At 54.4% G+C, this 22,897-nt stretch overlaps 10 protein-coding genes across 10 annotated transcripts; 6 read left to right on the top strand and 4 right to left on the bottom strand.

Moving 5' to 3' along the window:
* Positions 1-279: 279 nt before the first annotated feature.
* On the bottom strand, positions 280-3,032 carry rga8 (Rho-GTPase-activating protein 8; the record flags this gene model as incomplete). Its single annotated transcript, XM_032033784.1, has 4 exons — positions 280-1,166; positions 1,220-2,678; positions 2,737-2,918; positions 2,987-3,032. The coding sequence occupies 4 exons, from the start codon at positions 3,030-3,032 to the stop codon at positions 280-282; spliced, it is 2,574 nt and encodes an 857-aa protein (XP_031886969.1).
* Positions 3,033-7,871: 4,839 nt separating this feature from the next.
* Positions 7,872-9,842, top strand: ADA2-1 (Adenosine deaminase 2; the record flags this gene model as incomplete). Its single annotated transcript, XM_032033785.2, has 4 exons — positions 7,872-8,064; positions 8,118-9,005; positions 9,071-9,588; positions 9,651-9,842. 4 exons carry the CDS (start codon positions 7,872-7,874, stop codon positions 9,840-9,842), a joined length of 1,791 nt encoding a protein of 596 aa, XP_031886972.2.
* Positions 9,843-10,845: 1,003 nt separating this feature from the next.
* sirJ (Dipeptidase sirJ) lies at positions 10,846-12,362 on the top strand (the record flags this gene model as incomplete). The annotated part of the gene is made up of 4 exons (XM_032033786.1): positions 10,846-11,074; positions 11,128-11,340; positions 11,393-11,765; positions 11,819-12,362. 4 exons carry the CDS (start codon positions 10,846-10,848, stop codon positions 12,360-12,362), a joined length of 1,359 nt encoding a protein of 452 aa, XP_031886971.1.
* Positions 12,363-12,599: 237 nt separating this feature from the next.
* Positions 12,600-13,087, bottom strand: CGGC5_v003647 (mitochondrial 37S ribosomal protein uS13m; the record flags this gene model as incomplete). Its single annotated transcript, XM_032033787.1, has 3 exons — positions 12,600-12,911; positions 12,984-13,028; positions 13,085-13,087. 3 exons carry the CDS (start codon positions 13,085-13,087, stop codon positions 12,600-12,602), a joined length of 360 nt encoding a protein of 119 aa, XP_031886974.1.
* Positions 13,088-13,577: 490 nt separating this feature from the next.
* Positions 13,578-14,671, top strand: cpr2 (Peptidyl-prolyl cis-trans isomerase B; the record flags this gene model as incomplete). The annotated part of the gene is made up of 4 exons (XM_032033788.1): positions 13,578-13,902; positions 13,955-14,081; positions 14,138-14,289; positions 14,472-14,671. 4 exons carry the CDS (start codon positions 13,578-13,580, stop codon positions 14,669-14,671), a joined length of 804 nt encoding a protein of 267 aa, XP_031886973.1.
* Positions 14,672-14,982: 311 nt separating this feature from the next.
* rmt-1 (Multifunctional methyltransferase subunit trm112) lies at positions 14,983-15,583 on the top strand (the record flags this gene model as incomplete). The annotated part of the gene is made up of 2 exons (XM_032033789.1): positions 14,983-15,168; positions 15,386-15,583. 2 exons carry the CDS (start codon positions 14,983-14,985, stop codon positions 15,581-15,583), a joined length of 384 nt encoding a protein of 127 aa, XP_031886976.1.
* A 450-nt stretch (positions 15,584-16,033) lies between these two features.
* On the bottom strand, positions 16,034-16,986 carry CGGC5_v003644 (uncharacterized protein; the record flags this gene model as incomplete). The annotated part of the gene is made up of 3 exons (XM_032033790.1): positions 16,034-16,173; positions 16,227-16,828; positions 16,892-16,986. The coding sequence occupies 3 exons, from the start codon at positions 16,984-16,986 to the stop codon at positions 16,034-16,036; spliced, it is 837 nt and encodes a 278-aa protein (XP_031886975.1).
* Positions 16,987-18,031: 1,045 nt separating this feature from the next.
* Positions 18,032-18,770, top strand: RRP17 (Ribosomal RNA-processing protein 17; the record flags this gene model as incomplete). The annotated part of the gene is made up of 2 exons (XM_032033791.1): positions 18,032-18,244; positions 18,312-18,770. The coding sequence occupies 2 exons, from the start codon at positions 18,032-18,034 to the stop codon at positions 18,768-18,770; spliced, it is 672 nt and encodes a 223-aa protein (XP_031886968.1).
* A 328-nt stretch (positions 18,771-19,098) lies between these two features.
* On the bottom strand, positions 19,099-19,859 carry TPM2 (Tropomyosin-2; the record flags this gene model as incomplete). The annotated part of the gene is made up of 3 exons (XM_032033792.1): positions 19,099-19,261; positions 19,411-19,715; positions 19,842-19,859. 3 exons carry the CDS (start codon positions 19,857-19,859, stop codon positions 19,099-19,101), a joined length of 486 nt encoding a protein of 161 aa, XP_031886967.1.
* A 695-nt stretch (positions 19,860-20,554) lies between these two features.
* On the top strand, positions 20,555-21,913 carry CGGC5_v003641 (uncharacterized protein; the record flags this gene model as incomplete). Its single annotated transcript, XM_032033794.1, has 2 exons — positions 20,555-20,792; positions 20,847-21,913. The coding sequence occupies 2 exons, from the start codon at positions 20,555-20,557 to the stop codon at positions 21,911-21,913; spliced, it is 1,305 nt and encodes a 434-aa protein (XP_031887132.1).
* Positions 21,914-22,897: the final 984 nt, after the last annotated feature.

Genomic DNA, 22,897 nt, shown 5'->3' with positions numbered 1-22,897 from the left:
CATGATACAAAGGGGACAATGAGGAATCGCTTCCCGACGTCACACCGTCGTTAAGTCACCGCCAGCCAGCCAGTAAATTGTTTCTTCTTTTTGTGTTTCCTGTACCAGCCGCCGCCGCCGTTGTCGCCCGCGCAAGAAAAACCCTCTTCCGGCGTCACACATGACAAGAAATTGGGTTGGTTTTTTGTGAAGAAAATAGACATTAAGAAAGGAAGAAAAAGGAAAACCATCAGCTTTGCCGAGAAAATATCAGTCGTCGAAGAACCGAACGATCGCTTCTTAGTCATCCATGGGCTTGTCCTCGAGTGTCACCCCGCGAGGAGTCGAAGGAGCGCTGTCGTTTCCGCTCGATGCTACGGGCACCCGGCGCTCGAGAGAGTATCGCGCGGTGCTGCGGCCGAGGCTGTTGCGCTTCTCTACCGGCGACTCGAGGGCCTGGATTCTCGCGGCAACACCCTCAGCAGCCGGCGCCGGGTTCGCCGAGCCGTTGGCCGGCTCGGCAGGCGAGCTGTTATCGCTGCCAGGAACCTCCAGACTCGAACGCTTGGCGCCAATCACGCTGCCAAGACTGGACCGGTGGCGGTCAACGGCACTTGCGGGAGGACTCGTCTGGATCGGGAAGCGGGTCTCGGGGCCGCCTACGCTACGGTCACGTCTGTGACCACGCGGGCTCGGGGCGGGGCTGGTCGCGCGGCCGCGGCTACCGGCAGCCTTCTCGAGCAGAGCTCTATTCCGCTCTTCCATGTTTGCTCTCCGGTTGCTTTCGTCGGTGCTGATGGCACGGGGACGGTTGTTGACCGATCCACTGTGGTTCAGAGTAGACATGCGCTTGAGCTCGCTGAAGATGGCGTCCTTGTGAGCAAAGAGATCCCGGATGAGACGGTACGCGTGCTTCTCCTCCATTGTGAGGGAAGTCTCGGTGCGAGGACGGAGGATGCAAGGTGCTAGAGCAGTGGCAAGGGTTGAGATGTAAGCCTCATCGGCCGAGGTAAGATCGATTAGGCGGGTAAAGTGGTTCATGCAGGCGTCAAGCGTTGCGATATTAGTTAGTCTCAGCTGCGACAAGGTCTGTTGGAGAACAGGCACGCGAGCAGCATCATTATCCTGCGTCTGAGTCTGGTAAATCGTCCGGATGATTTCGTACACGTGAGAGGAGACCAGAGAATCTGTGGGAAGTTAGCAAATGTTCGTTGGCCGAAATCGTCCATCATCAACTCACCAGGCAGTTCGAGGAGGTAGAGCTTGAGCAGGCTTGCAACAGTTGGGATGTCGAATTCGTCGAAAACGTCGGCTGGGATGGGCTTGCCGTCGTTGATCTTGGCACGCAGCTTGTGAATCTGGTTCAGAGGCACATCTACCAGCCAAACTCCACGTCGAGCCTCATCGCCCTCCAGATCAGGATAGTGGTTGTCAAGGTAGGTCAGGATGGTAGTAATGATGACAGGCACGCGCTTCTTATCCGCGCGTGCTCTCGCCTCAAGATCCACACCGAAGGTTTGCTCGTCCACCTTGTTGTAGTAGTTTTCGTAGACGACCACCTTGGGGATGAAGCTACCAGTGCGGTAGTTCTCGAGCAGATACCTCAAATCGCCGCTGGGCTGCACTGTCTCCTGGAAAAGCATCATGTTGTCAACGGCCGATTGAAGGCTGGGAATGACGTTGCTGATGGTGCCGGAGAAATCCAGAATGACAGTCTTGATGGCCTTAAGGCGGTCCAGCTCACAGCGCTCCAAGAAGCGGAGGTGGAGGAAGATGGTCTCCTCGAGGTCGCAGCGCATCTCATCCAACTTGCGCACACCACCCTTGTACTTGTCGTCGGCTTCTCTGGCCTCACGGCGCAATCGCTCGGCGGGGGTCTCGTTGGGATGGGCATTGTTGAGAACGTTCCAGTTGGCAAGATACTCGCTGACGGTTCCGACAACGGGCGAGTCCGAGGACTCGGAAGCGGGAAGAGAAAAGGTACGTCCAAGGGGCAACTTCTTCTCGGGGACACCAGCGGCCTTGAAAGCCTTGGGGCGCCACTGATAGAACATCTTGGAGCTGTTTGCGAAAGTGCTTCCGACGTTACCAATGAGCCTCAAGAATCCGGCTGTGATGAGGTCCTGTCCAATCCTCTCGGCGTAGCTGACGCTGCTGGTGTTCAAGTGCTTCTGCAAGTACTCCACGATGTCTGCACCAGACGAAGTGTTTTGGTACACGCCAAGGATGGGCACTTTGGTCTCGCCGAGCTTGATGGTGTTCAGCATGTGCTCCAGCATCTTCTTGACTTGGTCGGCGTTGTAGAACTCGTCGCCAATCTCGACCATCTCCTCCTCATCGTCGACCTCGTGCTTCTCCTCCACCTTCTCGGGCTCCTTGTTCTCAGAGACCTTGATCTCGGGGATGTTGTTCTTTGGGCTGGTTTCGGGGTCCTGGAATGCCAGCTTGGTCTCCTCCTCGATATCCTCAACTAAGCGGCACTTGTTGAAGTAGGTGCTTCTCAGCTTCTTGACGAGCTCTGCTTGCCTGTCATGCGCCTTGATGCGAGCTTGCAGCTCATCCTGGGAGTCTTGAATGCGGGATTCGTGGGCATCGCACCAGCGGGAGAAGGGGTTGACGACGAGGTCTCGAATGTTCTGGGCGATCTTCTTGTGGTTTTTGGCACCCTCTTCCATCTCGGTCCGAACGCCATCGTAGGCCTGCGAAATAAGTCAATGGAGGGTCTCAGAAAAGGTCCCGGTGGGGCACCAAACAAACCTTGCGAACGCTGGCACCGTCATCTCTCGAGAATCCGCCTTGTACTTTGTCGGCAGCTGGCGCGATGTCTCCCAATCGCTGGCTGTAGATCTCTTCGGCCTCGGCGCGCAATCGGGCGACGGTAAGGATTTGACGGTTCTCGTGCACACCCTGCTGAAGCTTGCTGAACAGGACGCCCAGTCCTGGCGCAAAGGTTTAGCATTTTGGGGAGTCGGAGAGGGAGCAGCGCGGGTAGCGCGTGGTGACTTACCTGCAGCGTAGTCGCTAGACCAAAAGGACTCTGCGAAGCCCGGCATGGTGATTGGGAGCTCGAGTCGTTCGTTGCAATAACAATAGGGTTGTATTGTTGCGATCAAAGAAATGGAATCGTGCGGGAAAATGGAAAAGGAGGCAGCGAGAAATGTTTCGTTTCGTCGTTACTGCGTAATGCAGGTCGCAGGAGGTGGGAGGCGAGGTGGTTCCCTGCTTGTCTCTCGGTACTAGAGTTTAGAGACGCTTTGCCGGATGCGAGAAGCGAAAGAATACGTCAACGGCGATCGGCCGCGGTGCAGAACGAAAGGCGATAGAGGACACACAAGGCAAAGAAAAGTGAGAGGAAGGACGGGATGCTCAGTAAGGCAGAAGACAGAGAGCGAAAAGGCGCCGTTGCGAAAGAGGTCGTGGAGGGCGTTTCTGGTGGTCAGGGGCACATGCCAGCTGGAGGAGATTTTGGAGGAAGAGAAAAAGGCTGGCTGCTGACAGGTCCAAGGTTCAAGGTTGAAGGTTGGGGGCAGAAATGGAAAGACGGCAAGTTCGACTGGACCTGGAGGAAGAAGGAGACGGAATAAGGAAGATACTGCTGCTCTGCTGCAGGTGTGGTGTGCGTTCCCGGTGTGCGTCCCTCGGTCTCCGCAGAAGGTAATGGCAATGGAAACAGCTTGCTTGGATTGCTGCCAGGTTGTCAGTCAGTGAAGCTCCAAACCACCCTCAGCGACAAGAGATGGGACCAGTGACACGGCATCAAAGCCAGCAAGCACACGGCAGGGCTGGGCTGGGCTGGGCTGGCTGTCAATGCCAACCGAACCCAACAATCCGCACAGGCCATGGCCCAGGTTCGACAGGGCCAGCAGGGCAAAGCAGGGAACACGATGGGCGAACACCAACACAGAGATGAGGGGCAACGCCAATCCAATGTCTGTGGTGCGGTGCCTGCGTGGCTGCCCTGGAAGGAGGAGAAAAAAGACAGCCGTTCCCATTACCAAGGGCCAGCAGCTGGCGGGCTGCAGACGTGGCCTTGGATTGGCTCCATCGCCAGCCCGACGAACGCTGCTGGCAACTCGGGCCATCTGAAGCCAAAAATACACAGCCATCCCACGGTGTCGGTCCGCCAGCCACTCACAGCGTTCCCCGTGTGTTCCACTCCTTCACCATCCTCACAGTGTTCCTCATCTGACTGGTAGACATCCATCCACAGGCGACCCTGACCCCCCCACGCGGTGCCTGTGAGCCTCTGAGGCGTTGCCCGTGTGCTCCACACAAAAGCAAATGACCCTGAATGAGGCAGCCAAGCCGACTTTGACCTGAGGGCTGTCTGCCACCTCCACTGTGGCCTGTGGGAATGAGAACCTACGACCTCGATAACGGCACTAACCCGACAGCTCTGGGCTGTGTGAGCCCCTGCATTCGTCTCTGTTGCAGAATTCTGGGGCCGCTCCCAGCTGAAGAGATTCAGGCGAGGAGCCCACACGCACAGGGCAACGCACCTTGGTGGAAGCCGCAGGGCTCAACCACTTGCTGGTTTTCCCGGGCGGCCATGGAAGACGGGAAGCTAAGGTTCAACGCTCGTGGTTCCTACAGGGCTGACCGCCATGCCATCTACCGCCGCCAATTTGACGCAGTATTAAGGATCATTTTCACAAATCATGCACCCCAGGATCAGGTTTCATCCCCCCTCGCTGATCGCATCGTTTCTCGATTGAGGCAAGGCGTCCTCGTCCTTTGGTCCTCGTCCTGACTGCTTTGTCCTTTGTTCCTTTTGGTGGTGATACCTGTATTCGTACCCGTACGAGCATCCCCGAACCTGCTGCTGATCTGCGTTTCCTTGATCAGCGAGCGCCTTTTGTTACCCCTGAGCCTTCGTCACAGCCCGATCAGTTCCCCAGACGACAAAGACCGTTATTAATAGCTATATTAACCTGGTCCGCCATGGAGAAATCAGAATTGGCTCCATCTCGGTCCGTATTTCTCCCCTCTATCCACCTCGGGCTTCCATCACACGAGAACCACGTCCACAGCCCAGGTGCCGCCTGGGGTAGGTCGGGCGCAAGAGCCATCCATCATCCGAAGTCACCATGGATGTCGGAGGTGTCCCGTCGACATGGTCCGTTCCCGAAATGCTAATTCAGCGGTCGGCACGGAGTGTCTGTCTGTCGGTCAAGCTCAGCTTTCGGATCAGGGAACGCACGCTTTATTCCCGTCCCTGTGCTCACAAGGGACGTGCTTTTGCTCTGAAATGGGACGATATCCGTAATCAATGCATCGACGACATGCAGTTGATCTCAATTCCTCGTTATATCACTCTTCATGCGCCTATGCCCCCAACACGTATTTCAGAAACCATTGCTTTTCTCAAGTGAGACGCAACGTAGTCGAAGATTGGTCAAAGCTATCGGAATGCGGTATGTCCCTGTTTCATGCTAAGTTGTCGACTCTGAGGACGTTCTGAATACCTTCAATAAGGAGTAAGACAGGGTCTTTGGCATCGCACCTGTTGAATTCGAATATCCGGAGACATCTCGCCTCCCACTCACAGATAGATCCGACCATATGTCATCCACACGCTAAGAAATGTTCAATGTCACGAGAAGCCTTCGGTTGTCCATGGCTCTTCTCGTGATATCATGCCCTTTTCCTCCAATCACTGTCGTCCACATGCACATTCGATATGGTTTTCTTCAGTGTTGCTGTTAAAGGGTTCGATTCCAGCTCAAAGGGGGTCGCGGGAACTGCATCCCAGATATCGACAAAAACGTCCACGGATACTCCCGTGCTCGGTGTGAATTAGCACACCCTGCTTCGCACAGATTTGGTCGGGATATTGCGACCTGGGCCAAAGGTCTATTGCCTAGTGGTTCGTCGTACTGACAAATACTGCAGATTCGTTGACACGCACATCACCATCCAAGATGGAGACCACACCGATACACATTAGCAAGAGTCTCGTGTCTACAGCTTGTTGTGTGACGCAAACAGAATACGTAATGAGAGCAATTGTAACGATCCGGGTTTGGTGAAGGGAACCGGAAAGAGAGCACAACATCTTCATCTTACAATTACGGCAATAGTGTAGTACTACAGATCTATCCGTTGGTTCCTCGACAGAAGCGAATAAGAAACGAACATACTACGCAGTACAGCGAGATCGAGCCACACATATGTCAACTCAGAGGTCCACCTAGCGCAAGACTCGAAGCAGCTTGACGGCCGCTTTACTCTTGGCAATTCGGTGGCGGGGTTTTCCCAATACTCGGCTGCGCATGAAAGATTGGGAAGCCTCAGAGGTCAGATGTGTAGCTCTTGCAGCAACCGAGCAGCTTCTCACGCTCTCATATCAAGGTGACTGCTGGTTTCCAATCCGGATCTCATGTCTTATGCAGTTTATCACTTACCAGCCGGCCCGAATAGTCGCGGTCTTACCCAAATCAGTCTTGCTCGTAAACCAATAATTTTCACGGCCAGTTGCGGCCTTCATATGGGCAAGGCAAGACATCGTTGTTAGTAGCAGGTGCACACCAGCACCTCCGTTGACCGCTACAGCCCTGATTCCCCGACGGCGGGACAAGCCGAGCGGAAGAAGCAAGACCTGCAGCTCGAGAGACACGGCTCATCTGATTTCCTGCCAGGGCCCGGCCCGAGATCGTACAGACTCGTAACGTCAACAGCATGACGCCGAGTTACGAGATACCCGCTGTCAGAGTGCAACGTCCGCCGATCGATGCTCCTCGACTACGGTCTTGGAACCCGATAGCCGGCTTGGCCTGCTGTTAGATTACTTCCGCACCTTCTGTCTAGTCATAGATCTGTTTACCCGAGGACGTAGTTCGAGTTCTCGAGTGGAAGATCGAAGCATGTCTTGCCTGTTACGTGCGGGGCAATACATGCAGACCTTGCTTTCCGAGCTGGAATTCGCTCACCTCTCCTCTTAAGGAAGTCGCAACTGGCAGCTGCCTCCTTCCCTCTCAACCAGTGAGCTCCGCTCCTTCCACCAGGAACCAAGGTCAGGTACTTGGGCAGCTTTCGTCTCGTGTTCTCTCAACAGTTCGACTGGGCCACTTGGTCCAGTTGGTAAAAGCAAAAGCTCAAACAAATTCTTCTCTAGAGATGCAATCTGAGTCTGAGAGGGGCGCTCGTTCGAAACACGTGAGGGCCATGAAAAGGGTGATTCCTTTTTTTTGGTCTCTCTTTCTTTCTATCTGTCATTCATGAGCCTTCCTGTCTTTCGAAATATCTCGCAATAAACAAGGTAGGGAGCGACAGATGGAGGAGTTCACCATAGAAACAATTAAAGCGGCTAGACTTGCATTAGACCCCGTGTCTCAATGGGCATGTCTTAGACATGGGCAGACGCTCTGTCACGCTTTTTACTCACCGCTTTAGGCCATTTTATTCCGACTTCTCAGCCCGCCACATGGAGCTCGGCGGGACTCAAACCCTAGGGAAGGCCGCATCTCAACATGCAAACGGTGCCTCAGTCTCAATGACCCGACGGAAACCACGGCTGGCGCGCTTGACTTGTGGACTACCACCGATATGACAGACTGGAGACCCAGATGAACACGCGGGGTATCATGCTTGCGACTTCACGTCTGTCTCAGTTGAGACCCGCAGCCGGAGGTTGGCGATGCATCAAATTATCAGAGTACAATAAACGGGAAGAATGCGGGAAAGCGGAAACATCGGTTAATGCTGTGCTGGCTAATCTGTCAATCGGTAAGCTGTGTTTTGGTTTCACGGACGATGGTTTCTTATGAAAATTCTCGAGGACGTTTTCCCAGGCCGGAGGACTATAAGTGGAAGGGACGGCCCTGACCTCGAAATCATGACAACCTTCCCAAGTCGCCAGACTACCTTCGACTACCTCGAGCGCCGGCCGCACAATGTATTTCTCCAGTCTTCTAGCTGGTTTGGCTTTTGCCTCCCCGACATTAGGTTATGCAATCCCTTTAGCTAAACCCGCCCCTGCCTCGCGGCAATGGGTCTATGAGATTCCGTCCAAGGACAGCATCATCATCAAGCAACACGAGACAGCGCGTGCAGCTCTGATGCAACTGGAGGATACAGAGAGACAAGGTCACGCCCCTGGTAGAAAACTAATTCAGAGTTATCGCTGACTGGTAGTGTAGATGCTCAATTCAGGGAAAGCCTTTCTGAGGTTTGTGGGAAAGCAGACAACATCACCAGAGCCATTCGACTGAACGAAACCAACACAATCTGGCGTCAAAATGGTGGCTACGCTGGTGAAATGTTCTCCAAGGCCCGTGAGACAATCCTCCAAACGAAACTCTGGAAGATCGTCGATGGTATGCCCAAGGGCGCGTTGTTGCACGCCCACCTGACTGCCATGCTCCCTTACGATGCCTTGCTAGACGTGGTCATGGAGACAGAAAACATGGGATTCTGGGCATCGCAAAGTCTCAACAGCCCGGAGGCTCGCAATAACTCCAAGTTTGAGTTCTCATACCGTGGTAAGGATTTCAAGAGCGCTGCCAACCCTGCCAACGTTTACGCGGCGGAGTACCAACCTTACAACACATCCACCAACGAGAAAATCTACATGGATGTCAAGGCTGCAGCCGACCAGTACCCAGACGGTGGTTCCAAAGAATTCCGCAAGTTTGTCAAGAGCAAGATGGTGGTCCTGCCAGAGGAGGCCACGCACCACGAGCTCGGCGTTGACGACATCTGGAAGAAGTTCCAATCCGCCTTCGAACCTGCGGGTACAATGCTGACTTACGAGCCCATCGTGCGCAGGTTCTGGCAGCTTCTGTTCAACAAGCTCGCTGAGAACAGAATCAGTTGGGTTGAGATACGCGCTGGAGGTTCCCGCGGAAAGCTTGTGCCCCAGAACCAGGTGAATGCTACGAATGATCCAAGTGCGTGGTGGACGGTCATGAACGACGAGCTTCAGAATTTCACCAGCACTCGAACCGAAAACACGACGCATCCATTCCATGGAGCCCGTGTCATCTGGTCCGACTCGCGAAGCAAGACGCAAGCTAAGCTGAAAGAGAGTGAGTGAATCGTTCAACCATGTTTCCAGTTGTCGAGATGTCAAAGACTGACGCCCGAATCGCAGGCATGACCGATCTGTTTGCCATGAAAAAGGAGTTCCCTCTCTTGTTCAGCGGATACGACGTCGTTGCTCAAGAGGATCTGGGACGCACCTTGTTGGACATGGCCCCGGAGCTGCTTTGGTTTCAAGAAGAGGCCAGGAGACATGATGTCACACTGCCGTTCTTCTTCCACGCAGGCGAAACCCTTGGAGATGGAAATTCGACTGACGACAACCTGTTTGATGCTCTTCTTCTGGGCACACGGAGAATCGGCCACGGTTTCTCGTTATATAAACATCCAATGCTGATTGATCAAGCCGTCAAGAAGAACGTCATGGTCGAGGTGTGCCCCATCTCGAACGAGGTCCTTCGGCTGGCGACGGATATTCTCCACCATCCTCTCCCAGCCATGATTGCGCATGGCGTCCCCACGGCCATCAGCAATGATGATCCAGCGATGCTGGGCCAAGACTCAGCCGGCCTGAGTTTTGATTTCTACCAAGTCATACAGGGTTTTGACAATGTTGGACTTGCTGGACTGGTATGAAGCTCCTCCCACCCTCTTTTTGTATGCCGACGGGCCATTCTGACACGCCATAACAGGGCGCACTGGCGCAGAACAGTCTCCGATGGTCCAACTTTGAGGACCAGAATGACAAGGACTGGGAGCTGGGTATTACACTTGGTTCCGATGCACCAAGTGTGAAGGGCGCTCGCATTCGCGAGTGGAATGCGCAGTGGAATAATTACTGCCAGCAGATCGTGGATGAGTACGGGGCGGAATGGGGTTCATGAGATGGATTGATCGCTCCGATTTTGAGTGGCCAGTACTCTCCTGGGCCTTCTTTTTCTGTCTTCTTGTACAAGGGCTGCCGGTGCACCTACTGTTCCTATGATGGTCTATAATTAAAGTTATTGAGATACACAGCGGCACTTGTCTGTGTGTCTGTCTACTAATTTACTGGCCTGTTGCTGTTCACCCATTTCCTGGCTCTCTCTACTGCTGTTCTCCCTAGTCTTCCCGCGCCTATCCCGGGTGTTTATCACTTAGGGTGTAAAGTAGAGGACAAGAAGGCTAGACAGCAGGCACATCACGCGACAAGTAAGAGAATCATCCGAAAAAAACTAAGCAGAAAGCAAGCCGGAGAGTGTGAGAGAAGGCAGCAGAGACATGCGATATTTGACTTACAGATGTCTCAGCTGTGCCTTTTGGTTGGCTGGATACACTTCGCGCATTGTGATTGGTCACACTCCATTAGTACCACGACTTGGTTGCACAATCTGGTTGACTTCAACACTGAGTCTTGATATCCATAATGACAATGATCGAATGTCTATCATCGGAATCAAACAACTGCTGTGATAGTTCCAGGGTTCAAGTTCCAAATTTACAGGGGTGTTTCAAAGGCCGATGAACCATGGCTATTGCTACTGTGGCTGAGCTCGCACCTCAGATAACGCAATCGCTCTGGGAGCTAGGACCCCGGCCCAGCTCCCTCTTGCGTGATTAGGAATCATCGACCAAGCATCGACTCAAGCTGGGTCTGCGCAACAAACGCAGCATCTTGGTCTCTTCTGCGAAACTTGGCGATCCAAAGTCCCTCCTGACAGGATTGGCGGAATAGTTGGACTCCCATATCTGACTAAGATAAAACGGCTCATTTCTTATCTATCGGGACAAAGCAAAGCAAAGCAAAGCAACCGCTGACCACGAACTCTCATCGAAGGCACTTCAAACCATACAATACAGCGAGATCTTGGGGCTCAACTGATCACCTTTCTCACGTTTAATTCAATCATGGATGAGAAGCATCGTGTCTTCGATGAGGAGGGCCCCCGGCCAGCCCGCCGAGGCCCCTCACCCGCGAAGAAGCTCGCTGTGACCGGAGTCTTGCTGCTCCTCGTTTCTTACATGCTTCTGGGCCAAAAGATGAAGGCGTGTGGCCATCGATCTAGGAAGCCTTGGGGACCGCCTCTTACGGTTCAGGAGAGGGCTCAAAATATCCTCAACCACAACCCACTGATTGGTAAGCGGACAGGTCGTCCGGTGTCATTGAATGCCTATTGACGTTGGACTTAGATGGACACAATGATCTTCCCATTCTTGTGCGAGCAGTGTATGGCAACCATATTTACGACAAGAATTTCACCGAGCCCTTTGAGAACGGCGGCATGGTTGCACATGTGGATCTTCCTAGACTTCGTAAGGGCCAGAACGGCGGTGCCTTCTGGAGCGTGTACACTCCCTGCCCGGCCAACGGCAGTGACTTCTCTGACGGAAATTACGCCGAGAGTAAGTCTCCCAACTGTGGTTCATTCAAGCGGTCTCTGACGCGTCATCATAGGCGTCCAATGGACTCTTGACCAAATTGACGTCATGACCCGTATCAAGGAAGCCTACCCCAAGGACTTCTCACCTAATCTTGACAGCGACGAGGCATTGGCGGCTTTCGCAAAGGGCCAGTTGATTTCTCCTCTTGGAGTTGAGGGTCTTCATCAGATTGGTAACCGCGTCACCAACCTTCGCCGATACCACGCTTTGGGCGTCCGCTACTCAACCCTCACACACAACTGTCATAACAAATTTGCTGATGCCGCGCTCCTCGAAAGTCCCTTCCGCAAGGCAGAGCCCCTTTGGAACGGTCTGAGCCCCTTGGGTCGCCAGGTCATCCACGAGATGAACCGCATTGGTCTGCTTGTCGATCTCTCGCACACCAGGTACGTGCCTCCACATGACAAGCTGAGGTCTGGCTAACCTTATCATGAACCAGTGAGGATACCCAGCGCGACGTTCTTGGTGGCAAGGGATGGGAGGGCAGCAAGGCTCCCATCATGTACTCTCACAGCTCCGCCTTCAGCGTCTGCCCTCACCCGCGCAACGTCAAGGATGACGTGCTCAAGTTGGTTAAGGAGAATAACGGAATCGTGATGGTCAACTTCGCTCCCGACTTCATCTCCTGCGTCGACATTGGGAGGGAGAACGGTGTTCCCGAGTTGTACCCCGCCAACGTGACGCTGCATCAGGTTGTGAGACATGTTCTTCACATTGGCAACCTCATCGGTTTCGACCACGTTGGATTCGGGTCTGATTTCGACGGCATTGGTTCCGTCCCCAAGGGCTTGGAGGACGTTTCCAAGTATCCCGACCTTGTTGCCGCGCTCCTCCAGGAGGGGCTTAGCGACGAAGACGCGGCCAAGGTTGTTGGCGGCAACATCCTTCGCGTCTGGAAGGACGCTGAAGTTGTCGCCGCTAAGCTCCAGAAGGAGGGCGCACCCGTTCTGGAGGATGACCTGCCGAAGCTGGAGTTCGAGTAAACACCGAATCCGAGCTTGCACAGTTGTATAATAGCTTTCGTCGTCTCAGACAGCATGGACGTCCACGTGCCATAGTACAAGTGGTATAGTTGATCATATTCATACAATTCCGGGCGCGGTTGCGCTCTCGTGTCTATCTTGTACACCCGATGGTCTCATGTGTCGGCGGCCCATCTCGTAAACTCCAAACCATTTTTGCCATCAAAATCCCCGTCTCGTGCCTGCCCTCAAGGTCTCTTAAAAGGATCTCTTAGCGCGGTTCAGCTTCTTCGCCGTCTCGATCTGGGTTCTTGTGCGCTGTCCTCTTGTGGGCAGACCCATGGCGTGTCGTCTTCCGCGGTAGGAACCCATGTCCTTTAGTCTTCCAATGTTTTCCCTGATAATCTTGCGCGCGTCGGTTTCTATCGTCATCGTTGACAGTTCTGCCGTAAGGGCCGTGACTGTTCTGGGGGCGAGGGAGCCGACTTTTGCGAGAGGGTGGATCGAGTACTTGGCGAGAATGCGTTCTGATGTGGTCGGTCCGAGAGCGTAGAAGGACTGAAGAGCTTTCTGTAGAGGCGAGGCGCATCAGCATTGTCGCAGCATGGATGTGGTTTGCATCGGTCGAAGAAGAGGCCTTACCTTGACGAGCTTCTGCTCAGAAAAGTTGACACCCAGAATGAAAACCTGCAGACCAAGTTAGTGGTAAGCTAATTGAGAGCGTCAAAAAGTGCATGTCATACCATTTTGCCGGTTTGTCGCTGTGGATTTCAAGAACTGCTGCTGCACCATCAAAATTGCCTCTTTGGATTGGCGACCGAATCACGAACTTTCGAAATCATCAACGTTGCACGGAGAGTCGGCGCCGGAAAATAGTGGATCCCAAGAGCGGCGGCCTTGAGCGGGCAGTGTGGCTGCATTGACAGATCCGCCAGACCCCTGAGTTCTCAAGAGAGGCGCATCCACTTGGACGGATTGCGTCTCCCCATTGGGCAGTCTCGGCCACCAGGGTCCGAGCTCGAGTTCCTTATTCGGTGCTTCAGAGAGGGGAGTTTGAAACGTAGCTTCAAAGCCGCCCTTCCCAGTCTCCGTCTCCCGGGGTGTGCTTCTTCTTACTGACCTACTTAAACACAAACCTGTCCTCTGGTTTCCCATCCCAGAAGACATCCCGCATCAACTTCCTCAACCCCAATTGATCGACCTGGTGTCTAGCTACCCCGGATCGTATCGCCCACCATGTTCAACCTTCGGAGACTCGTCTCCGCCCTCCTGCTTGCCGGCGTGGCGCTGGTTTTCTTCGCCCAGACGGCCGAGGCCGGCAAGGGCCCCAAGATCACCCACAAGGTCTACTTCGACATCACCCACGGCGATGAGCCCCTTGGCCGCGTTGTCATGGGTCTGTACGGCAAGACCGTCCCCAAGACCGCTGAGAACTTCCGCGCTCTCGCCACCGGCGAGAAGGGCTTCGGCTACGAGGGATCTACTTTCCACCGCGTTATCAAGCAGTTCATGATCCAGGGTGGCGACTTCACCAAGGGCGACGGCACCGGTGGCAAGTCCAGTGAGTAGTACCACTGGGGAATGCTCTTGGCTACCGGCTAACAACGACGCAGTCTACGGCGAGAAGTTCGCCGACGAGAACTTCAAGCTCAAGCACTCCAAGAAGGGTCTCCTGTCCATGGCCAACGCCGGCAAGGACACCAACGGCTCCCAGTTCTTCATCACTACCGTCATCACCTCGTGAGACGCCGTCCTTATCAATATAGTGAAACCTAAGCTAACCCCGACCTTCACAGTTGGCTCGATGGCCGCCACGTCGTCTTCGGCGAGGTCCTCGAGGGCTACGACATCGTCGAGAAGATCGAGCAGGCTGAGACCCAGCCTGGCGACCGCCCCGTCAAGACTATCAAGATTGCCAAGAGCGGAGAGCTGGAGGTTCCCCCTGAAGGTATCCACGTGGAACTCTGAGCACGTACTGTGACTCCCGTCGCCCTCACTTTCACGCATGTTACACATGAGACATGTACACACACCATCGATGTCCCCGCAGTCGTTCATTCCTCCCGACAAGAATCCAAATACAAATCCAAGAGTGTTGATGTGCTGATGGCTACGCCCCTGGCGCTGCAGGCGAATACGGCCATAGCGAGTTTGCTTCAGGTTACTCCAACGAAGATTCCCCCTTGGAGGTCGGTTCCGGCGAGGGCTGGTCCCTCCTCCAGAAGGCTTTCTTCCTTGGCGTCGTTGTTGCTCTCATCGCTGTCTACATGAAGGTCAGCAAGAACAGAGCCGCGAAGGAGGATGTCGGCTACGAGAAGACGATGGCTTAGATGATAGTGGAGGAATACGCGGCAGTTTCCACGATAAGCAAAGAAATCAAGACAAAAACTGTCCAACAAGTTTAACAGCAGAACAGCCAGGCATATTTTTGTACTGAGTGCATGTGTGACGTTGAATTGTAGTTTGAGATTGGCTTTAAGTTCTCCATGAGATCAGTCCAATAGCTGGGACGCCCACATGCGAAAGTGCATCACGTGTGGGGTCGCCCAAAAATTTCCCGTGCCTAAAACTTCGACTCAGACAAGCGCAACGAGAAGCAGACAAGATTTCGCTGCAAAAGTCACTCCTGCACCTGCCCAAAATGAAGCTTCTCAGTCTCAACTTCTTGACTTGCGCGGCCAAGGCCTGCAAGGTCTCGGCGGCCTCGTTTCCCCTCCACCCCAAGGACGCAGAGCTGGTGGAAGACGACATCGAGGTCAACCCCCAGCTGCTACTCAACGTCCTGCCCCGCTTAGACTGGGCCGCACTGCGAACGAATGCGACTGAGGTAAGTTTACATATTGTTCTTTACTTTTGTTCTTTTACACCTGGGTCCCAAAGTAGACAGATTCTGTCCCGTCTGTTCTGTTTTTTTGTCTCCACAGTCACACTATGGTAGCAGGGTTGCGTTGAGCACACGCGCCGGCGACGACCGTTTCGGACACTGCTGAAAAAACCTCATACACGATTAAATGAATGAGCAATGCGCTGACCACTACTCACAGCTGGGCTTCCCCGAACTTCCTGCTGAGCCCCCCTCAGCTGAGCAGCTCCAAGGCGACGAGAAGATGCTCAAGGACCTGCACCACCTGCTCATGGAGACGCAGATCATGGAGGGCAAGCTGGTCTGCGGCAACTGTGGGCACGAGTACGCCATCCGCGAAGGTATCGCCAACTTCTTGTTGCCAAGCCACCTTGTCTAAGCGTATTGCATGATGAACGGCAAGGAAGATGAGGGCGAAAGGACGTTGAATGAGTCATTTTGGCTTCGCGGCATGACGGAACGGGGGAGGAACGTTTTGAAGACCCATGATTGCGGTGGCCGCGGACTAGATACGGCCAACAGGCGTTTACGGAGTTTCACATCATGAAAACTTGGGAGGCGGCTGCAAAGAGAACAAGAAAAAAGTCCATTTTATAGAATACATTCATGCCATTCGCGGAACAACGACGAGGTCACTCACTAACGAACCCCGACAGCCATTGCTCTAATCATTTCGGTTCGATCCAGCTGTGGACCTGTGACGTTCCTTCCCCTTGCTTTAAACATGCCTACCAAGTAAACTCCCATGATGTCAAAAAGAAAATACATGCCGCGATACGAGCGCCGTGAAAACGTTTGAGGTTCCCGATCGCGCGTGGGTGGTATACATCTAGATGTTCTTCTTCTGGGCGGCGGGACCCATCTCCTTCTCGAAAGATCCGTAGGGGATGTCGAGACTGGCGAGGGCGTTGATGCCAACGCCGAGAATGGAGAAGAGGACGATGGCTGCCACCAGGGCGTGGAAGATGCCTGCATATACATTAGCATTTCTTTGGTCCACCAAATCCAAAGACGAGACGTACCAGGAGAGAAGAAGACGTATTTCTCGAACAGGGGTAGCTTCTCCCACTTGGTCTCGTTCTTGTCCTTGCGGACCTGCAACAGGCTGGCCTCGTGACGCTTCAGCTCGGCGTGAAGGGGCTCCTCGGGGAACTCGGCCTGGTAAGTTGGCTCAGACGGGCTGGCGAGGTAGATGACAGTGTACGAGTCGGAGGCCTTGCGCAACTTCTCGAGGCTCTGGCCGAGGACGTGGTCGTTGTCGGCGAGCGTGGAGGCTCTCTCGCTGGCGTCGCGGCCAAGGGGCGCGAGCCTCGTCTGGTCGATCTCGATCTTCTTGCTGCCGCACGCCTTGTGGAGGTACTCGGCGACGCTGTCGACCTTGACCTCGCCTACGACCTCTGCAACGCTGTACACGCCGCGGATATCCTTGGAAGAGATTGCGCGGCAGAGGTTTGGGGAGCGGCAGTCGCCGCCGTCAGGGCCGCGAATGTCGGCCGCGTTGGCGTTTGGCTGGGAGACGACGAGGTAGCGGTCGGTCGGGCAGGAGGAGAGGAGGTCCTGAACGGACTCGAGGACCTGGGACTCGGTCTGGAGCTGGGCGGCGTTGGAGGCGGACTTCGCGAAGCTGGAGAGATCGATGGGTTAGCATGATGTCGAGTCGAGGGGCGGATGTTGTTCGGGGACGTACTCTGCGGTCGAGAGCATGACGAAGGGAGAGGAGTCGGTGAAGGCTTGCGCCGTGGCGCAGAAGGCCATCAGGCCTGCTGTTCTTGAAAGACGCATGGCTGGCTGTTTGGGGGATTGCTGTTCGAAGATGAGCCTGGTCTTCGATGCGATGTCTTCGTAGTGCTGCTGGACGTACGCTGGCTGCAGGACGACGCATGGCCAAGGTACCTTACCTGAGCTTCGAACGTTTGAGCTTTACGTAATCATGATCCGCAGCAATCTGATAGATGCATATTTGGTCGTACTATGATACATCTGTAGACTCGGCTACATGCATCAAGCCTGGATATCATCGTGTCTCTGTTTCGTTCTTTCTTTGTCTCGATAAATGTGTTGTTTTGTTCTCGAAGCGGTTTGTTTTCTTGTCTGTACTTCTAGATATGGCCTCGTCAGGGGCAAATTCCCTTTCAACATAGAGATGTAGCCCAGATAGATATCTGAGCTTCCTGGTTGTTGTGAGGGTGGTCGCAAGACAGGAGAGTGTGCAGCAGTTGATTGCATAAACAGAAGACCAAGGTAGGGCTCAATAGCATTCCTTCACGATCGAATTGTGTGACACCGTCTTGGTGAGTTGAGCTGTACAAAAATGAAGTACGAAGGATACTTCAAATCTGATCGAAGTTCCTTTACAAAAGGCTCAGTAAATTCAGGAATAAAGTACAACTGTCCGTCTTGCTATTAGTTCTTTGGTCTGGACACGGAATGATACGGTATGAATTGAAACAATACGATTGCCATTGATAGCTTGATCCGTTTCCCAGCTTGTACAGGCAAACGGTTGCCTTACATCGGCCAACGCTGAAAGACTTCCGACAGGGGCAGAATCCAGTAAACCAATGCCGATGTCACCTGGTCTCACTGACAGATGCAGGTCGAGCGAGGTCCCTCCAGCGCATTTAGCTCCTCGGCTTGGCCCGCATCAGTGGACCCTACAGAGGCCGCAGCGGCAGGGTCCCTCCCCCAGCCCAACCCGGGCACCTGCAAGGCTGCAAGTTCGCCGCTCTAAAAATTTCAGTCCAAGGTCCAAGACCACCACCACGAACGAATCCGCGACTGCACACCCCGATTTCAGAAACAGCAACACCACCACCACAAACCAACCATGTTCGCCAGACCCCGACCGAAAAAGTCCGCGCTGCCGCCGCCGCCCAAGAAGCGCAAGGCCGAGTCCGCGGTCGAGGAGGTCAACTTCGATTTCGATGCGCGGCAGGATTACTTGACCGGTTTTCACAAGCGCAAGCTGCAGCGCGTAAAGTTTGCGCAGGAGCAGGCGGCCAAGAAGGCGAGGGAGGAGAAGATCGAGATGAGAAAACAGGTAAGGATCTGTCTTGGTCATCGTTGCCTCGTTTCAGGTGAATGTCGCTAATACGAGGCAATCACAGGTAAAGCAAGAACGGCAAAAGGAAGTCGAGGAGCATGTCAAGGCCGTCAACGCACTGCTCCAAGAGGCGCAGGCCGCGGACTCAGACAACGACCAGGAAATTTCAGACTTTGAAGAGTGGGACGGCATTGAAGACCAGGGCAAGGAGCAAGCGGCGCAGACAGACATCGTGGACTACGAAGACGAGTACATAGACGAAGATCGGTATACCACGGTCAAGGTTGAGGCCATCGCCGTCACACGAGACGGTCTCGAGAAGCTCAACCAAGACAGCGACGAGGAAGCGAATGACGAAGACAAGGACAAGACAGAAAATCCTGCAGCGGACAAGCCGGCGGCGAAGAAGAAGACGTTTAAGGACAGGCCAAAGAAGCCCAAGTTTCGCTACGAGTCAAAGCTGGAGAGACAAGTTGGCGACAGGAAGCTGAAGGCCAAGAAGAAGGCCAAGTTCAAGAAATAAGGAGGGTATAAACTCGGATTTGTGGTTCAGAAGCTGCCAATAAGATACCTCACACGCCCAGCGTGGTTCGACGAGATGCTTGTGTTTTCTCCTCGAGACTTTCATAGACCGAGGCATTTCAGGCAGAACAGGACTCTTGTTGACGGGGGTTACAAAAAAAGGAGTAAAAACAAGGCTGCTATAACTCGGTCGCAAAACGTCCCGTCACTTGCAATCCACCGCTATCGGGATCGCTTGCTCAGGTCCCCCAAGCGAGGTGTTCCAGGCCAGAAATCTATCACAACGAAAAAGCCTTGCACGAATTGACTCCCCCGTGAGAGACACAGGCTTAGATGTTGCCAATCTCGTTCTGGAAGTCCTCGAGCTCCTTCTGGACTTGGGTGTACTTCTTGGACATCTCCTCGTACTTGGACTCCCACTGGTCGCGCTCCGACTCGAGAGCCTGGACCTTGCGCTCGAAGTGGCCGGCCTTGACGTCGGTTTGTCGGAGCCTGTGGAAAAAGACGGTGTAAGCAACGAGATTCATCGGTGGGGCGGGTTTTAATGAACACGAAAGGGGGGTCGGTCGGGGGGTGGTTGAAGACTAGGGAAAAGGGGGGGGGGATATTTGGACGGTTCGATGACAGGGTCCAGAACGTACTTCTCGTTGGCTTCGCGAAGGGTCTTGTCCGCCTCCTCGGCCTCCTCCTCGAGGAGCTGGAGTCTTCGCTGAAGAGTCTCGTTTTGTGTGCCAGTACCAGCGCTCTCGTCGGCAGCCTTCTTGAAGTCCTTAACTGCAGTCTCAAGCTTCTCGACCTCGCCCTCGAGCAGGCCGTTCTTGTGCTGGAGGGAGGTGATCTCCTGCTCCTTGGCCAGGTTCTCCTGCTCGAGCGTCTTGACTCTGGCCTGGAGCTCCTCAACCTTGGCGGCAGACTCGTCGGCCTCCAGACGGAGGGAGTTCATCTTCTGTTGAGAGGTAAAAGAGAGACGTCGTCAGCAATGATCTCACGGCAGCTTTCGGGAGGCGACATCTTACCCCTCCAGACCGCCGGTGGCAGCATGGTGGGGCTCGGACGTGAGGGGAAGACTTACCTCCTTGATGCGATCCATGGTGATGGTGTTGAGCTGCGAAAGACTTTGTGGTGGTTGAGGGAGGTTGAGTTCGGTGCAAGAAGAATGCGATAAGCAGTTTGTTGTAGTTGGGAATGAGACGTGATCGGGGAACGTGGAATCGCAACTGTCGGGGGATGGAAGCGGGAGGAAAGGGTGTGAGGTGTTGAAATAACTGCCCCTCTACATGCAAGTTCGCTCCAGCTGCGACCCGTGGCGGACCACCCTCAGCGTGCCAGCAGCCCCAGCCAGCGCCGGTGCCAGGGGCAAGCAATTCCTGCTGAGTGGACAGCCAGGCCTGATCTTCACACGCTCAAAGGCAGCTGCAATTGGATTAGCTCTGGCACGGGCGGTGGGGTCGGGTCAGGTGGAGTGGGGTTCTGTGGCACGGTGCAGGTCGCGGTGCGGCGGTGGCATTCATTCCATTGTGAGAGCCGAGAGCACTGGACACTCTCATTCATGGCGTGGACGCTAGGTCTGAGCTTCTGCGCTTCGTTTCCCGGTCAACGCCACCAAACAGACAAATCCGTTTAGCCCCCCCATTCGCCTCTTGACGACGCAATAGTCTCGAACGAACGACAAGACAGGTGATGACAATACCACGATAGACGGCACACGACGACAACACTCACCACCGCAGCGAAACTACGAGCGCATCCAACTATCGACAACTCCGCCATCTGGCTCTAGGGACAATGTTGTCGATCCGAGACGAGAACGCCGTCAACGCGGCCCAGGCTGCTCGACTTGCCCCCGGAAAGAGCCAAATGGCTCCCAAGACCCCTGGAGCCCGATACCCGAAGACGCCTTTGAAAATTCCCCTCAATGATGAGAATGCCGTCAACGCAGGCAAGTCGGTGCTTGCACCCAAGTCCAATGCGAACGGACCTATTCAGGGCACCGCCAAGAAGCAGAACCTCGTCACTCCCTCCGGTATGCCTCTGAGATGACTGTCTTAGGAAAAGAAAGAGACTGATGTTTTGGCAGAGACACGTGCTCGGGCGCCACTTGGAAACAAAACCACCAACGCAAAGGCAAAGAGCACCCAGAACACCGGAGTGAAGGACATTGTCAAGGACTTTGAGAAGACCCAGACGAAGCCCACGACCACCAAGAAGCTGAAGCAGCGGTCTCCCGGCGCTGCTCCCCTCAAGCTCGAGGTGCGAAACGACCAAGCTGGCCCTGCGGATGAGCCTGACGTGGAATATGCGCCGCCCCCGGCCAAAGACTTGCCCTACCAGTCTGACATTATTGAGGGAGACTTGACTTTCGAGGGGCTGAAGCCAGAGAACTTGCTCAAGGGCTACTACAACCACTTCTACAACCCTATGGGCGAGGACGGTGTCAGACTTCAGGACAGACAGCAGCAACAGAAGCTCAAGAAGGCCCTGAAGGAGACCGACGACCGTATTCTCCGGGACATCCAAGAGATGGACTGGTCCGTTGCTGACGTCCCCGAGACGGCAGCTTTTGGCCGCAGGAAGGCTCCCGCCCCTGCCCCCAATCCAGCCGTTGCAAAGAAGACTGTGGGAGGCAAGTATCCTCCTACCATCGCCTCTCGAAGGGCTGCATCCGCTTTGTCGATGGCCACCGGCTCTACCATCAAGCAGAGGAAGCCCGTTGAGCCCACCACCACGGCCAGAAGACCCCTCTCGTCTATTATTCCCCGCACTAGGCCTGCCAGAGCAGCTCTGGCCTCCAAGTCCTCCAACGCAGAGAGTGCCGTTGGCGAAGCGGCCTCCAGAAGTACCATTGGCTACAACAAGGGTCGTTCGGCCTCGTCCTTCGTCAGTGGACGAGCCAGGCCTGCCGCAGGAGCGCGACCTGCGTCAATGGATGTCACCACACTTGTTCCCCGGAAGACTGTCGTCCGACGTGAGGCATCCCCAAAGAAGCCGGACGGACACGCCGAGGACGCTGAGGAACTTGGCCGCCTCCAGTTCCTCTCCATCTTTGATCCGGCCGGAGACGACGAGAACGATGTCCTCGGAAATGCTGGTCCCAAGAACGAGGACTTTGAAGATGATGAGTTCGAGATGAACTTGAACTTGTAGACACTGGTCTCTTGGTTGGCGTTTGGACAGGATTACCCTCACTTGTAAAACTTTATGGAATGGTTACGGACTAGAAGGCGTTTGGATGGCATCGTGAGCCTACAATATCACGACTACAGGAAAGATTGAAGAGGCCGAATGGCAGGCAGCCAAGGCTTGTATGAATGTATTTACTTTGTTAAACCCATGAATGACTTTGCTGCAGGGAGGTGGCAGACGAAAGAGGGCCCATATCCTTTGGACGCGAAGTCTTAGCTGCTTCTATTTTAGTTGCTGGCCTGTTTGGCTCTACCTTACCGGAATGTATTGGTTGATTCCAGTTAGCTACTTGGGGGCTCACACGAATTGATAGACTGTTGAGCAGTAAACAATGATAGTCTTGGGAATTATCTTGAACAATTAAGCCGAATTCTCTCATTGGCTCATGACGCCAAAGTGACGGGGTAGCTTCTTTGACACCCCTGTATCTTTGGTGAGAAACGCGCAAAAGGTTCTACGCGTCGGGACCCGAATTTTGTCACGTGCCAGCTGCCAACCAGTGTCCACCAGTCCACTTGGAGGTATTCGAGTGTACCTGGCGACAGGAATGCGGTGAGCAGTACCTTGACTCTACCACCCGCCAGAGGTGCCTGAACCAAAGCAGTTTACGGATACCCATGCTGCAACGGTGCTCTCCCTCGCCTTGTTCCGTGCTGGTCTCCGCTAAATCGCATCCCTGAAAGAGTTTGGACACTCTTCAACCTCCAACTTTCTGACCTCACTGCTCTATTTTTTTCCCGCCCTCGCCTTTCGTCGATCGCATCGCACGGCACACCGCTTCCATCTACGACCTTCGCAGATTGACTGCGTCGAAGCCGAACCATTCGCGACTGGGTATCTCCATCCTTGGATGACGCAGTTGGGCTATTGCCCCCCTTGCTAGCCCGCCAGCCGCCAACCGCCCGTGTCGGTGTCGACTCCTCCTCGGTCGCGTGAACCTCAACA

This window comes from Colletotrichum fructicola (assembly GCF_000319635.2).
Source record: "Colletotrichum fructicola Nara gc5 chromosome Unknown KSG_Nara_v1_contig02, whole genome shotgun sequence".
In the NCBI taxonomy this organism is placed as follows: domain Eukaryota; kingdom Fungi; phylum Ascomycota; class Sordariomycetes; order Glomerellales; family Glomerellaceae; genus Colletotrichum; species Colletotrichum fructicola.
The sequence above is the reverse complement of the archived record's forward strand: the minus strand, read 5'-3'. Positions and strand labels throughout refer to the sequence as shown.